Source organism: Anomaloglossus baeobatrachus, chromosome 4 (genome assembly GCF_048569485.1).
Source record: "Anomaloglossus baeobatrachus isolate aAnoBae1 chromosome 4, aAnoBae1.hap1, whole genome shotgun sequence".
NCBI classification, from domain to species: Eukaryota; Metazoa; Chordata; class Amphibia; order Anura; family Aromobatidae; genus Anomaloglossus; species Anomaloglossus baeobatrachus.
Genome location: NC_134356.1, coordinates 477,239,469 through 477,256,056, shown reverse-complemented (window position 1 = coordinate 477,256,056; position 16,588 = coordinate 477,239,469). Strand labels below are relative to the sequence as shown.

Genomic DNA, 16,588 nt, shown 5'->3' with positions numbered 1-16,588 from the left:
TGGGATTAGATGGGCGACGGTGCCAGAAATGTGAGAAGTCAAATGTATCTTTGTTGTAATCTGTGTAGACAAGTCATGGCTAGAAGAAGTTGTCATGTTGGTCTGGGCCAGACGGAAAAGATGGAAAAGTTGAACAATTCCATCCGAAAGAACGTCAGCTGTAAGTCACCATCTATATCTGTACTGTAATCTCTTGTATGTGCTGCAGCAGCGATATCTACCATTATACAGTCACTATACAACGGTAATATCAGTGTCATCTGCTGAGGTTCCCTATACCCACGATTAGTCTGTACCACCGTAGTTGTAATTGTTACCTGGTGGTTAGGGGCCCACTCCGATGTTTCACCCCTCCACCCCCGAGCTGAACGCTTAGCTACGCCTCTGCTTTACAGACACAGCTTTTATCAGAAAAGGCCAACATCACAGCTTCCAGCAGCTAGAACAGATCTATTGTCACATGGATTTCAACGAATCCTGAAAAATTACATAGGTTCACTTGTGATAAGTATGCTGCAATAATTTTTCTATTAACCCCTTAGTGACTAGGCAAAATTTTTAAAGTCAGACATATGTCACTATGTCGGAATAACTCTGGAATGCTTTATCACATCCCAGAGATTGCGATTGTGTTTTCAAGATAAATTTACCATCATCATCAAGTACAATGTAAGTAGATATGTATTGTATTATAAAAATATCAGAAATTAGAAAAAAAATATATTTTTTAAAATTTGCAATTTTCAACCTTTGAATGGTTATCACTTTAATGCGGATAGTCACCCCATACAAAATAGTAATAAATTACACGTCCCTTATGTCTACCTTACATAAACACTATTTGTCAAAGATCCTTTCATTTTCTTAGGGTGTTAGAAGGTTTAAAATATGTAGCAACAATTTTTTATATTTTTTTTTTCTAGGGAACTATTTGGTTTTGAAGTGACTTCAAGGGACCTATAGCATGGAAAAAAACCAAAAACTGATTTAGGCTACTTTCACACTTGCATTCAGCGGAGTCCGTCACTATGGAGAATAGCGCAGTCTGTTAACGCACTGCGCTATTCTCCATAGACTTGTATGGACGACGCACTGTAACGCAAGTGTCAGCGTTGTATCTGCTGGACGACGCAGCGTCGTTATTTTGACGATGCACCGGGCGGGAGGAACGCAGCATGTAATGTTTTTTTGAGCAGCGCAATCTGTTGGATTTCACTGCGCTCTCTCTCTGGCTTCCTGCACCCGTAACCAAGGTAAATATCGGGTAACCAAGCAAAGTGCTTTGTCGATATTTACCCTCGTTACGTGTGCAGGGAGCCAGACACTTCCCCACTTGGCTCCGCCCCCTCCCGCACTCCACTCTGCATGTATGTACACACACTCACACTCACTCACCTGTCCTCAGCGCCATGGCCCGCTCGGCTCCACCCACTCCTCACTCCGCCTCCCACACACATTCTCGGCGGCCGAACGATCAGCTTAGTGCCCGGCCGCCGGCATGTGAGAGCGCTCAGCTGATCACCCGGCGGCCAGCTATTGAGAGCGATCAGCTGATCATTCACAATAGTCTGCTGCCGGTAAAACTATAAAAAAAAAAAAATAGAAAAAATAAAAAAAAAATAAATAAGCCGTCCAACACAAGTGTGAAAGTAGCCTTACCTGAACATATTCAAAACTGCTGGCAGGTAGTTTATTAACCCTTCCTGTGCATTTAAGGAATTAATGGAAAATGGCATGACAGGAATGAAAAAAAAAATATTATTTTTACCACCTAAATGTTACCAATTTCTGAACAGTCTACTAAAGCCACTAAACTCCAAGGCCATAATTTAGGCTACAATTGCTATGGCAACCATCAGGATCACACAATCATCTCAGAACGCGGATTGGGTTAACTAGGGAGCCTTCCCCCCACATTCAATCTAGATGAGGTTTGACAAGACAGCAAATTATTGCACAACGCAATGTTTGCAAAATTTCACATTTGGCCAAAATTAGTGATGATGCAGGACAGTGGTGGAACGGGGCATGGCGCTCGTCTAAGGCTAGTTTCACACTTGCGTTGGACGGCTTCCGTAGCATTGCGTTGTGTGACGGATGCAACGGATGCGTTGCATATAGTGGCACAACGGATGCTACAGATCGTACAAAATAACGGAAAGAGTTAATTTTTTTATCTTTTTTTTTTCTTCTTTACAGTACCGGCAGCTGACTATTGTGAATGATCAGCTGATCGCTCTTAATAGCGGGAGGCCGAGCGCTCTCACATGCCGGCGGCCGAGCGCTCAGCTCAGTGCCCTGACATGCCGGCGGCCGAGCGCTCAGCTCAGTGCCCTGACATGCCGGCGGCCGAGCGCTCAGCTCAGTGCCCTGACATGCCGACGGCCGAGCGCTCAGCTCAGTGCCCTGACATGCCGGCGGCTGAGCGCTCAGCTCAGTGCCCTGACATGCCGGCGGCCGAGCGCTCAGCTCAGTGCCCTGACATGCCGGCGGCCGAGCGCTCAGCTCAGTGCCCTGACATGCCGGCGGCCGAGCGCTCAGCTCAGTGCCCTGACATGCCGGCGGCCGAGCGCTCAGCTCAGTGCCCTGACATGCCGGCGGCCGAGCGCTCAGCTCAGTGCCCTGACATGCCGGCGGCCGAGCGCTCAGCTCAGTACCCTGACATGCCGGCGGCCGAGCGCTCAGCTGAGAGCTGTCACATGCCGGCGGCCGAGCGCTCAGCTGAACGTTCGGCCACCGAGAAATAAAATAAAGTTTGTGATAAAAAAAAAAGAAAAAAAAAAGAGCATGCGCAGTGAAAAATAAAAGTTTCCGCTGCTCAAAAAAACGTTACATGCAGTGTTCCATCCGCCAGGCGCAGCGTCAAAATAACGACGCTGCGTCATCCAGCGGATGCAACGCTGACACTTGCGTTACAGTGCGTCGTCCATACAAGTCTATGGAGAATAGCGCAGTGCGTTAACGGACTGCGCTATTCTCCATAGTGACGGACTGCGCTGAACGCAAGTGTGAAAGTACCCTAAAACATTACGATCTGTAACATACCTTACTTCATAATTCTTACTCCAGTTCCTGACTGGAGTAAGATTTGTGGCACAGGGACTGCCACTTTTAGATGCACCGGATTCTTTGAGGCCTGTTACTGAATCTGATGCCTCTGACTCGCACACACAGTCTTAATGAATCAGGCCATAGTCCTCGGACAGCAGTTTCAAGTATTTCTTTAAAATACTGCAGCTTTTCAGAGCAAAAAAGATACTCTACTAAATCACGCAGACAATATCTGATTCATGCCACTAATGGCTTGAACATCATGATCCTAATGACAGGTTCCCCGTTAAGACGATTGGTACCCCAAACATACCGAACCATTTGGTGCCTACTATGCCCATCCCAGGACAGAGCTGTCTCTTAGAGGAGTTACATTTTTCTATGATGGAACAAAAAAATGGAATTCCTAACATTAGTGTAAATCTAGCATAATATTGATTTGTCATGGATCTGTCAGGTTTTTCATGGTGTTTAATAATTTGGATGCAAAAACAATACTGCAGAACGTACTATTAGGCTGGGTTCACATAACATTTCTTCTACGTTCAGTGGGTCTTTTAGGGCTTACATCTGAAGCCCCGGCAAAACTGGATTCAGTTGTATGCGCCGATGGCACCATGACTGATGGTACAGTTGAAGTCACCGTATACTTGGTCATGTATCATGTAGTAGCGTAGTATACCCCATTTTGGTGCCCGCCTCAACTAGGTGCATACAAAAGAAAATGATGCACACAATGGCCCCATCAGCGCATACGCCCATATACCCTTTCTTGTGGGGGGTTTGGATGAAAGCCCTGAATGGGCCATAGCGTTTTGTTCTATGTGAACCCAGCCATACTCATAGCAAAATCAAGAGAGGCCCTGACAGAGCACAATGCAAATATGATAAGCCAGGGGAAAAACACAGTGCTGCGGGATCAGCTAATCAAACATGGCAGCCGCCCTGATTAAATAAACAAGGTTTAATATTAGTTTTATTTCTGATAATATGTGATGTAAACAGCTCTTTATTTCAGTGCTCTGGTTCCGGATATATTGAAGATAGTTGCGTAAAAAAGTGTCTTGTTCAAGGATGTGGAAACCAGAGTGTTTGTCAGATAATGAAATTTCCACTGATGACACACAGCCTAAAGGCCCAGTCACACTAAACTTACCAGCGATCCCAACAACGATCCAACCTGATAGGGATCGCTGGTAAGTTGCTAGGAGGTTGCTGGTGAGATGTCACACTGCGACGCTCCAGCGATCCCACCAGCAACCTGACCTGGCAGGGATCGCTGGAGCGTGGCTACACGAGTTGCTGGTGAGCTCACCAGCAACCAGCCCCCAGCGCCGCGTGGAAGCGATGCTGCGCTTGGTAACTAAGGTAAATATTGGGTAACCAACCCGATATTTACCTTGGTTACCAGCGCACACAGCTACACGTGCAGAGAGCAGGGAGCAGCGAACACTGCTTAGCGCTGGCTCCCTGCTCTCCTAGCTACAGTACACATCGGGTTAATTACCCAATGTGTACTGCAGCTACATGTGCAGAAAGCAGGAGCCGGTGCTGGCAGCGTGAGAGCGGCGGAGGCTGGTAACGAAGGTAAATATCGGGTAACCACCTTGGTTACCAGATGTTTACCTTGGTTACAGCTTACCGCAGCTGCCAGATGCTGGCTCCTGCTCCCTGCATTTCGTTGCTCTCTCGCTGTCACACACAGCGATCTGTGCGTCACAGCGGGAGAGCGACGACCAAAAAATGAAGCAGGACATCCAGCAACGAGCTGGCCCCTGCTGTGAGGTCGCCGCTCGTTGCTGAATGTCACACACAGCGACAGCGACGGGACGTCGCTGCAACGTCACAGAAAATGGTGACGTAGCAGCGACGTCGTTGTCGCTGTGTGTGACACCACCTTAAGGCTGTGTTCACACAAGCTGGATTACCACAGTCATTTCTACAATGTTAGCACAAAAAAAAAAAAACAAAAAAAAAAAAAAAACAAGTCACTAAAACAATAGATGCTACGTGAATGCAGCCTTGCTGTCAACACTACAAGGGCTAGAAGTCCAGGGGAACCCATTAGGTCCCTTATGTCCTTTAACCGAGCAGCACTCATCTGTATGACAAAGTCCCTGCCTAACCAGCCCTGTCTGTTATTCACTAAAATCAACAGTAAAAAAAAGGATGTTTAAACTCCGCTGTTGCATTGCTCATTAGGCCTGTGACTAGTCTATGGGGCGGTGTTTCCCCAGACTAGTCGGCCCTCCGAAAGATTTCTGTGAATGCTCGCATGACACTCAGCACACGCTTGCAGCACAGCAGGAGCATAGTGTCATGTGACTGGTCCGATCAGACCACAGTTGCGGGGGGGGGGGGGGGGGGGGCGACGCTGCAGAGGGGAGGGATCTATCTCCCTACCTCCCCGGCTGATGCGGGAGTCGCACTGCTCTTGCGTTACACCAGTGTAATGCGAGAGCAGTGCAATGTTCTACCACCCCATAGACTTGAATGGGTGCGAGTGGAACAAGATCGCATTCCTCCCGCAGTATGCCGCAAATGTTTTCTTGGTCTGATTAGGGACCCATAGAGTAATATTGGATTTGTTTATCGCATTCCACTCGCACAGTTTTTCTCGCCGTCTGTCCTAGGCCATATCACTACGCTGTGGATGTGGTAACAATTTCCATGATTCAGCGTCACCGCCACCTCCTGGAAATCTTCACTCAAATTTAGGCTATGTGCACACAGTTTGTTTTTCGCAGCATTTTTGCGCGTTTTTCAGGTGCATTTTTTGGCCTCAAAACTGCATGCACTTCCTTCCCCAGCAAAGCCCATGAGATTTCATTTTTGTTGTCCGCACAGTGCAGGTTTGCCTGCATCTTTGAGCTAAAAAAAGAATAAAAATTAAAAAATGGATATGTCAATTCTTTTCTGCGTTTTTCCATCCATGCAATGCATTGGAAAAGCACAGCGAAACGCAGTGAACAAAACCGCAACCAAAAGCACACCAAAATAAGATTTTTGCAGCGGGTGTGTTTTTTTTTTTGCGGCCAAAAACATTGCATCTTTGTAGTCACAAAAAGTGGCAAGGTGTGCACATAGCCTTAGTTTCTGAAGCTGGGTGTACGCATCCAGGCTTCAGGGAAGAAAGAAAAATCAGAGGCCCTTTCCTGGTCCAGATCAGCAGGTAGCATTTGGGTTGCTAGTAATTATTGGACAGGCTCATCTAAGCTGGTTGTGCACACTCAGGGAAGTGTCTGCAGCACACCGCCGGTCACAGTCCAGGGATTTAAAGTTGAAAAGAGAAAACAAAAAATTTGGCTCTCAAAATGAATGGTTTTTGAATAAAAAAAAAAAAAAAAAAAAAAAAAAAAAAAATGTATTGCACCATGACAGCGCCTGTTCACCAGATTTTTTTTCCCTCTTTCCAGGCTTCAGAGAGGTGCACTGTGCATGGTCAGAACAGGTTCTGCGCTTATGGTCATGCACAGCGCTCCTATCTGGAGCCAGGACCCATACACCAGGCTTTAGAGATTTAGGCTATGTGCACACAGTGCGTTTTTCGCGGCGTTTTTCGGGTGCGTTTTGGGCCTCAAAACTGCATGACTTTGCTTCCCCAGCAAAGTCTATGAGTTTTCATTTTTGCTGTCCGCACACAACTTTTTTTTAAGCTGCGTTTTTTAGCTTTAAAAAAAAAAAAAAATGGACATGTCAATTCTTTCCTGCGTTTTCACCCCATGCAATGCATTGGAAAAACGCAGAGATCAAAAACGCAGCAAAACGCAGCCAAAAACGCACCAAATTGCGGTAAAAACGCATGCGTTGTCGCTTTTTTTGCCGCGGGTGCGTTTGTGCGTTTTTAGCGGCCAAAAACGCAGCGTCATTATACTGGGCTGGTTAGGCAGGGAATTTTGTCATACAGATATGAATGTTGCTGGGTTGGAGGGGATAGGGGACTTGACAGATTCCCTTAGAAAGTCATCATATACCCTAACTAGCCAGGATAACCAATCCTCCGACCTGGGAGCAAGATTCATATGGAGCTCAATGGAAGAGGCTACGTAACAGAAGACAGAATAAAGTCAGAAGGAATTTTATAGAATAAGGCTATGTGCGCACGCTTCATCTTTTTTTTTTACCACAAAAATTAAAGCGTTTTTAGGAGGGGGATCTGAATAGCAGCTTTTCATGGAGTACCAATGATTTTTTTCAGTCATTTCTAAGCATTCATTATATAAAAACAACACTAAAAAAAAAAAAAAAAAAAAAAAACACCACGATCTCCTCCGAGCAGAAATGGTGTAGAGACGTACTCGGGCAACATCAGCTTGAGAAATTCTACCTTTTCCATGTGTGGGCAGCTACACAAGGCACTAAACGCCAGCACCTTCCTGATGTGACCCAAACAAAGCGCTGCAGACAATGCATCATTAAGATTTAGTTTATTGCCCTCTCCAGCTAGGCTATAAATGTGATCCAGCTCCTCTCAGCAAAGCTCCACGTGAAAAGAAATATATTTGCTCATTCTAGACAGTATTGAAATGTATAGCGTAGCGCGATGACCCACTGAGAATTGGCCGGGTCGTAAAGGTGAGTGCAATTCTTTGGACATTAATATACATTTCCTATGGAAAATTCAAAGAATGAGCTAAAAGAAAAAAAAAAAAAATAAATCACAATGACTATGGAAAGGAGATCTCTCGTTTTCAATGTTTGGTCTTCTTACACCGATATACTGTATGACTATCCCTGTGGCAATAGCACATTATCAATGCGGTAAAAACACCATGCATGGCCAATGATCAATTCCAATAGTTGGGCACCAGTGTGCCAGGCCATTCTCCTACTGACCCATCCTAGAGGCTCACAGGTTGGGAAGCAGAGACAGAAGTCAATTCTAGTGCTATGGGTGCCGATATATAGGGGTCTTATGGAGAACCTACTTTGGGGTGGTCATTCATTTTTACTGGGAGAAACAGGTGTAGTAGCCACTACAGAGTCAAGAAGCTGATCTATAGAGTATGAACTTGCAATTTAATATATAACCTCATTTTTTCTTCTCTCAGCAGTAAAGAAAAGAAGCCAGAAAACAAATCAGTCCAGGGAGACTTTAGATCAGTCTACGGACCGGCCGGAGGCACGATATGATCCCTGATGGCTACACTTACCAATCAGTGTTCGCTTCCTAGCCAGTTTACAAAAGGCAGAAAAAAGTAACCAATGCACACCAAGTGATCTATATGGGATCGCTCGGTGCACAAAGGCTGCCATTGTTCTTGGCAGTGAGAGTCCTGTATTATACACAGGATGATGCACTGTAGAGAAAGGATCTTTTGTGCTGCACAAAAGATCATTTCACCCAACGAATGAGCATTTTTCTTGTGCATTGAGTCATCGGCAGCCTGTTTACACACCAAATAATTGTGTAACAAACGTTATCAACCACGCTCATTCATGGTCATCTTTGTTATGAAAATGCCCCTTTAGGCCTTGTTCGAAGGTAGCAAAAATACTGCATTTTTTTGGTGGAAAAAAATCTGCTGCATTTCCTGTCCAAGCAAAGTTGATGTGATTTCATGAGAACATATTGCCCTCAGTCCACCTAAATACGCTGGTGAGCTGTGCGGGATTTTTTGCATGGGGAGTCTGAAATAACCCATGTAAAAACACCCTGTAAGTCAATATCCAACCCTTTCACAAGCTGGGTCACATAGCTTAGGATACGCAGCCAAACTAGAGACTAATCCAAAAGGAAAAAATAAATAACCTTTAAAGACGCAGCCGTTTTGGGGCTATTGGTCCTTGTCAGTGAAGAGCAGGTTGCTAGCAGTGGGGACAATGGCCCCAAAATAGCTGGCTGCGGAACGGTGTTCTCATTCTAGAGGGCAAAATGGGGGGGCTTTCACTAGCAGGATATCGGCCACCTATGCTCAGGACAGGTCATTATAGATTAGTGGGGGTCTGACACCAGCACCACATTGATCAGCTCTCTCAGCTGCAGAAGTGGCGGTATGTAAACATGGCCTAGATAAAGCACCACGCCATCTAGCATGTACTGTCCACTGCCGGGACTGAGGATCCGCTCCTATTCATATGAAGGGGGAAGAAAAAAAAAAAAAAGAATCAAAACATTTTTTCTGAAAACTAAGCCAGATCGGCCATAACTAGTGGAAATAGGAAACAGGAGCCTGATGGCCAAGAGTACAGAAGAAGCCTGAGAGCAGGGTGTGATGGGGCGGCAGATGACATCCGGGCCGCAGCTTTCCGCTACAAGCTCCATTTCTGCTTCTACACCATTTCATCAGATACACAATCACTTCTACGTTTTCTCCTTCGCTTTCATCCTGCTACTTTGCTCTGAGCTTATTATGTACAGAGTGCCAGGGCATTCTTTGAAGTTTGCTACTATTGAATACCTTTAAAGTGTGTTGCAGGCTGGATCCAGGTAACCTTTACAGGAATGCTTAGCGGCACGTAGAGAAGGCCGTGACTGGTAAATGAAGGTGCCGCAGCCACCATGCAAAGCACAGTCCTACACCATGCACCACACCCTACAGCAACTGCTCTGGCTGATCGGGTTTCATGCAGTAGATCGTAGTCACCAATTCCAGATAACAGCAAGTAATGAAACGCGGCTCTGATCAGTCCGGTCAGATATTCCATTTATCTGTTCTAGGAACATACAAACGGACACGTGATCCATTGCACCAGTTATTCAGAAGGAAGCCGCGGGATTCATCCGGGTTCCTTTTATTTAGTCCACATACTGGATTTAGGTTTCCCCATTGTAAAACACTACATGTACTCCATAATAACCAATTGGGACCCTCTGCTGCCATTTACTTGACGGATAACTACCATGCTCGGGTGCTCATAACCTGCAGGTGATGATCCAATGGGCAAGATTCCAGTATAACGGAAGTCAATGGAAAACTTGATAATTTTTCAGGAAAATTACCAGGAAAAATGCTCGGGTTCACCATTGACTTCCATTATTCTCGGGTACTCGAATCATGCCCATCCGAGCATTAATTGGTTGTTACTAGTACCATCACATCAACAGCATGATACTTAATGGGAGTGTGTTAGCAGTTAATTCATCTGAGAGCAATATTATATAGAGGCAGAGACCCCGATTCCTGTGATGTATCACTTACTGGGCTGCTTGCTGCAGTTTTGATAAAATCCGTTGTATCTGCTGCAGATTTACCAGTTTTCTGAATGCTGGGCTCTGCATAAACCCTCCACCACTACTGATGACAGCTTTCTGTACATAGGTGAAAAGCTGACAATCAGTGGTGATGTCCAAGTTATACAGAGCTCAAATACGGAGAACTACATGGCAGCAGGTTTACTATTTCTGTAATGATAATACCCTGTTGATGAAACTGTGATGTTATCAAAGCTACAGCAAGCAGCCTAGTAAGTGACACATTGCTGGAACCAGGGTCTTTGCCCACACATTATACTGCCCTCGGATTAGGTGGTAAAAACACGGTGATATTCCCTTTACTGGAAATGAGCCTACATATCGCTTGGATACCAAGTTCAACAACTATCAAAGAGGAAATCACCAAGGAGATGCTCACATAGCTATATTCAAGTGGATTTTGGAGCAATGAATCTATATAAAGAAACTCCCTTTAACCCCTCACCATTGTGTGCAATGTGAGAAACGCATCAGTGTTGAAAAGTTCAAAAGGTGAAATGTCACTTATTCTGACACGGTTTTGCCAGGTAGGGGTCAGATTATCCCCAATCCTAATGACAGATCAAACCGCACATCTGTGGCACCGGATATGCAACGGATTCAGGTAGATACTACATTTTTCTGACTTCAAAGACCTCCCTATAAACAAAGTATACGGTGTATTCACAGAGGCCAGATTCATTAAGTAGTGGATAGTATAAGGGCTCATGCACACAACTGCTGAATATTCTGCAGCAATTTGACAGCACATGTGCGCTTCAAATCACTGCAGAATGAATGCAGTATTTTTGTTAAAAAGCCGATTTCATGCGCTCTGGCTGCTGCCCCCACCATAGACAGTGGGAGCTGCATCCATAGCGCACAAATAATTGACATGCTGCTTTTATGAACGCACGGATTTGGGTCTAAATTTTAGAACCCAAATCGCTGCGTTCATAAAAGCAACGTGCGCACGTCTCATGCACAATCTACATAGATGACGCAGGACGCATGCATTTACGCTGCAGTGAATACGCAACATAAATGCAAGAAATTCGGCAACGTGCGCATGAGCCCTTAATGATCGTGACCGAAGGATCAAGAACCCCAAGTCCCCGCATCTTACAGCTGAGCGCACCACTGCCAGAAGTATTACTCCAGTCAGCAAAAGTACACATCAACAATGCAGAAAGTCTTCAGGAATTACACTGATGGGCTTAGAGCATTTTGGTGGAGCTGGCTGCCGTAAAAACAACCAAAACGCTGCACATTTTTTAAGCAGCAGTCAGATATAAAAAAAAAAAAAAAAAACAATATTTAAAATAAAGGAGGTATTTTACCAAATTGATGAAAACAGGTTCATCATTTCGGGTCTGTTTTTTCAAGGGTTCGAAAGGCACACATTTTGTCGTCAAGCAGAAATGGCTTTGGGAAACTCATATTTTGGAGATATTTTTATTTAAGTGTTTCCTGAAGTGATTTTGAAGAGCTTGGGAAGAGCTTTATTTCCCTGCAGGGGGTGTCTGGTGTATATCCATAGGTCTGCGGTCACTGTGAGACTTGTGAATCCTCCCAGCACAAGCGCGGTGACGATTCTCTGGTGTCTGTGCTGGTCCCATGGCCACGAGTACGTAAAATGCAGACTGCTGGCCAGAATAGAACCAGCTTCTACTGCACTGAGTGAGGTGACCACAATGGAAGTGGATTCTGGCTGGGAGTGTGCACATCACATACTCGCAGCCATGTTACCTCCACTTCCAGCTCTAAAAGTGGCGGATCCTGAAAGCACACAATGTGTGTGATGTGAGGATTCATGTGACAGAGTGGCTGCACTTATTGATGTAGACCAGACAAGCCCTTTAAGCCTTCTTTGAACCCTATTGATTGGCCATCACTTGCTTGGGAGAGGTTTCCCTCAGGTCCTTTTCAAAGAAGTGACATGCACTGTTTCCTCAAGGCATTTTTTTTAAATCCTCTTCAGGTGGGGAGGAAAAAAAAAAAAAACTAAAAGTTTCTCATATGAACAGCAAAGTGGATTTCTCATAGAAATGAATGAAGAGTTTGAGGGTTTTTTGAGCGACTTCTTTTCAGTGTCCCTCTCAGTATGTATAGCCTTAGGGCTGCAATGCATGGACTCGACATGGCTCTCTTGATCCAGACTCCTGCATGGACTGATTTACACGGATGTCTGAAATGAGCACTTACATCTATGAAATAATTTTTTTATTTCATATCACAGTTCATATTTTGGGCTACATTTCCATAGTAAGTGTTTGGTTAGTTTTTCATTTGGAAATGTTTTCACCTATTAAAGCACCACCCCAGAGTTTTGTTTTGTTTTTTTCAGCACTGGAGTGACTCTTTAAAATATAAGCCCCTGTCATATACTCACCTCCCGGCAGTTTCCCCTATACCAACTCCAATACTGCGGTGCCATCTGGAATAATAATAGGCTCCTCAATAGGATGTGTTGAAAGAAAATTGATCCTGTGCTGAGAATCTTATATATGTGCCCCTGCTGTGTACTGTGTAATGACCGTGTCTGACCGTACAGGGGGACATGGTCTGATTATACCACATCTCCTGGACAGGCAAGGACACAAAAGTATAGACATTGCAGTATGGGGTCGCAACTGCGGATTTTAGTGAGGTGAAACATTACACTCAGTTAAAAAACAATGTTTTACCTCACAGAAAGAACTAGCTGCAATCCCACGCTGTCCTGTCCGTATACTTTATTTTCTCCCCTGTCCAGCAGTTGTGGTAGGATCAGACTATATTCCTGTACGGTCAGACACAGCCATTACACAGCACATAGAGACACATATATAAGATTCTCTGTACAGGAACATATTTTTATTATTTTTTTTTTTTAACATCCAATTGTTGCACTTATAGAACATTCCCACGATCACTGTGGGCAGCGTTGTGGACGCAGCATGTTTCGTACAGTAGAAGCTCAATGGATGGAATTTATAGGAATCCCATACCCCTTGCCTTTCTGTGTACGGCGTGGCTTCCTGAGCCGCAGCATGTCAATTTATGCTTGCAGAGATGCGATGTTCTCAACGAGGAGAAAACAGCAAATCTCCACAGCATCCAGAACCCGGATTGTGACCACGGACTGCTGCGTTCTTCTGCAGAGAACACTCACTGGAGGGAAGGCACTACGTCTAGAACGCAGCGTCGCCAAATCAGGGGAACGGCCCCTTATTATTCCAAGATCTATTCATTCATTAAAATGTATTTTGTTAGTGTTTTTTAAAAAAAAAAAAAAAAAAATGGGCATTTTTCATGGATTTTCAAACTGTAGAATGAAGGTGCATCACAACATCATGACAATTCAGGGCCACCCTACATGTGATGAAAAAGACTGTACATACCAAGCTGGGGAGAGGGGTACAGTACATGTGCGACCACCGAACAACAGAGCCATTGGTACAGATTACCAACGAATGCTACATTAAATAAAATAAAAATCATCAACATTGAGATCAAATAAATACTCATGCGATAGTCTGCAGAGACAATTTTAAACCCCCAAATCAATCAGCCTATAGAAGCCAGACTCCAGCTGTAGAGACTTTCTTGGACTCGCCACAAATCCCTATCGATCATTATTAATATTCTTGGGACAACAATCCCAGAGAATTTCTACTCAAAGCGACAATTCGGAACAATCAGGTCAAATTTCCCCCGGAAAGTCTTTGCCTGTAAATCCTACGAGAATGACTGCTCCAACCACGAAGAATATCCGAGCGCTCACTCCATTGTGCTGAAAATTGGAACGGGCAGTTCTCAATAATTGCATTTATGGCTGAAAACTTCTTCTGTCCAGGCTTCTTCTCGGTAATGGAGATTACACCAGAGGGAGTCACTTCCTAGAAGTAAAACTACTTACTAGAAGAAAAAAAACACAAGAAGAACAGGAAGCATCCGCTGCTTCTGACAAGGTGTGTCTGAGCGAGACAAAGCAAGTCTTCTATGGGGCATCCCATTGTGAGGCCACACATTGTAACACATCAACATACAGCGGAAATGAGGACAATCCCTCGCAGGTCCTGAAATAATTGACCATTTTCCAAAAAATTCCCAGAGGTGACATCATTAGCCCAGCACAATGTGGAGGACTGCAGCAGATCAGGTACAGGACAAGACTTCTGCGACTCTTCATTAACCCTAAAGAATCCAGCACAGAGTCTGCAAAATGACAGATCAGCCCACAGTGGGTCATAGCAGCATGTATCTCCATTCATTTCCACATGAAGGGACGGACAGTAGCGAGCCATCCTACTGTAGCAACGCACATGACCATCTACGTACCAACAGTGGATACAAAAGGGAATACAAAGGGTTACACCACTTGCTTGTGACTAAGTGAGAAAAAGGAGGAGAGAATAAAAAAAAAAAAAAAATCAGGCTGAAATGACAACAAATCCAACCGATCCAGTGTCTCCAGGTCTTGTAACGCCTAACACCCTCCATCTTTCCTTATTCTCCCCCACAGCCGCCTACAGAGGTGGGTGCTGGGAAGTCTGCAGCGATTCTCTCCTACACTGGAGCAGCTTGTCCTCTCCTGACACAAGGCAGACGACACACTGTAGATCACCCCGAGCTCAATCCCGTAATGAAGGCAGGAGACAGATCACTGAAGCCTACAGGCACCCCACATAGAGGGGGATGCCATAAGACAGGGCAGCAGCAGCTCACAGGAGACCCCATGACCAGATGAGTGGGCAATGCCATGTGCCAGCAGTGATGACAAAGAGAACAATGGTCATGGGAGCTTGCACTGGGCAATCATACACAGACGGTCGCTGCAGCCAATAATAAAACAACAGCGTGACTGGGGCACCCCACCGACCGGCAGCCAGCCTAGCCGCCACAGAGCCCGGCAGCCAGCGTCAGCCTAGCCGCCACAGAGCCCGGCAGCCAGCGTCAGCCTAGCCGCCACAGAGCCCGGCAGCCAGCGCCAGCCTAGCCGCCACAAGAGAGACCGGCAGCCAGCGCCAGGCTAGCCGCCACAAGAGAGCCCGGCAGCCAGCGCCAGGCTAGCCACAAGAGAGCCCGGCAGCCAGCGCCAGGCTAGCCGCCACAGAGCCCGGCAGCCAGCGCCAGGCTAGCCGCCACAGAGCCCGGCAGCCAGCGCCAGGCTAGCCGCCACAGAGCCCGGCAGCCAGCGCCAGGCTAGCCGCCACAGAGCCCGGCAGCCAGCGCCAGGCTAGCCGCCACAGAGCCCGGCAGCCAGCGCCAGGCTAGCCGCCACAGAGCCCGGCAGCCAGCGCCAGGCTAGCCACCACAGAGCCCGGCAGCCAGAGCCCGGCAGCCAGCGCCAAACTAGCCACCACAGAGCCCGGCAGCCAGCGCCAGGCTAGCCACCACAGAGCCCGGCAGCCAGCGCCAGGCTAGCCACCACAGAGCCCGGCAGCCAGCGCCAGGCTAGCCACAACAGAGCCCGGCAGCCAGCGCCAGGCTAGCCACAACAGAGCCCGGCAGCCAGCGCCAGGCTAGCCACAACAGAGCCCGGCAGCCAGCGCCAGGCTAGCCACAACAGAGCCCGGCAGCCAGCGCCAGGCTAGCCACAACAGACCCCGGCAGCCAGCGCCAGGCTAGCCACAACAGACCCCGGCAGCCAGCGCCAGGCTAGCCACCACAGACCCCGGCAGCCAGCGCCAGGCTAGCCACAACATAGCCAGGCTGGCCATGTGCCCTGCTGCACTTGGTAAACTAATGTCTGGGTGGGGGCTGTCACTGGCGATGAAGGCACATGCTACATTTGTATACGGCCTCCCTCCCTGCCCCCTCCTGGGATAGACGGGCTGCAATAACAGTGGAGCGGCCCCGTAGTCCCCCTCCCATCTCACCTCCCGAACTGGCCGCCCAGGAGAGCAGGAACACAAGCCTCAGGATAGCCATGACCCCGGGTGTCAGCAATCACACATGGACCCAGTCTGCAGCCACGACACTCCGCTTCTTGGCGCTTTCTCCCCTTCAGGCTCCAGGGGAAAGCGGAAGCTCCCGGTGTCCCGACCAGCTCTATCCGACTAGGGGAGGGAAACAGGCTGCACTGCCTCCCTCTGACGTCACCGGCCCCGCCCTCCTCCACAGGCCGCCTGACAAATAATGCTCTGTTCCTGTTAACCCCTCGTGTGCCCCATTATAGTACACGGCTCATCGGAAACGCTCAGGAACCGCAGAACTGGGTATATCCGTCAATAAAACCGCATCTGCTTAATAATTACTTCACAGGTTTTAGCTTTCTTATTTCAGATGTCGCATGACATGAGATAAATGTCTCTTCTCTGTTAAGGTGCAAGTTCTGCATCAAGTCTAATGTACTGACACCAAGGGCCTCGTTCAGAC

At 46.8% G+C, this 16,588-nt stretch overlaps 1 protein-coding gene across 2 annotated transcripts in view; it reads right to left on the bottom strand.

The window, feature by feature from the left end:
* The window catches only part of ADAM10 (ADAM metallopeptidase domain 10), a 271,656-nt gene extending 255,383 nt beyond the window's left edge, over window positions 1-16,273 (bottom strand). For both annotated transcript variants that reach the window (XM_075345727.1, XM_075345728.1), the window contains exon 1: window positions 16,090-16,273. In XM_075345727.1, coding sequence (XP_075201842.1) covers window positions 16,090-16,141 — 52 coding nt within the window. In that variant the 5' untranslated portion in view covers window positions 16,142-16,273. The remainder of the gene's footprint in view (window positions 1-16,089) is intronic.
* Window positions 16,274-16,588: the final 315 nt, after the last annotated feature.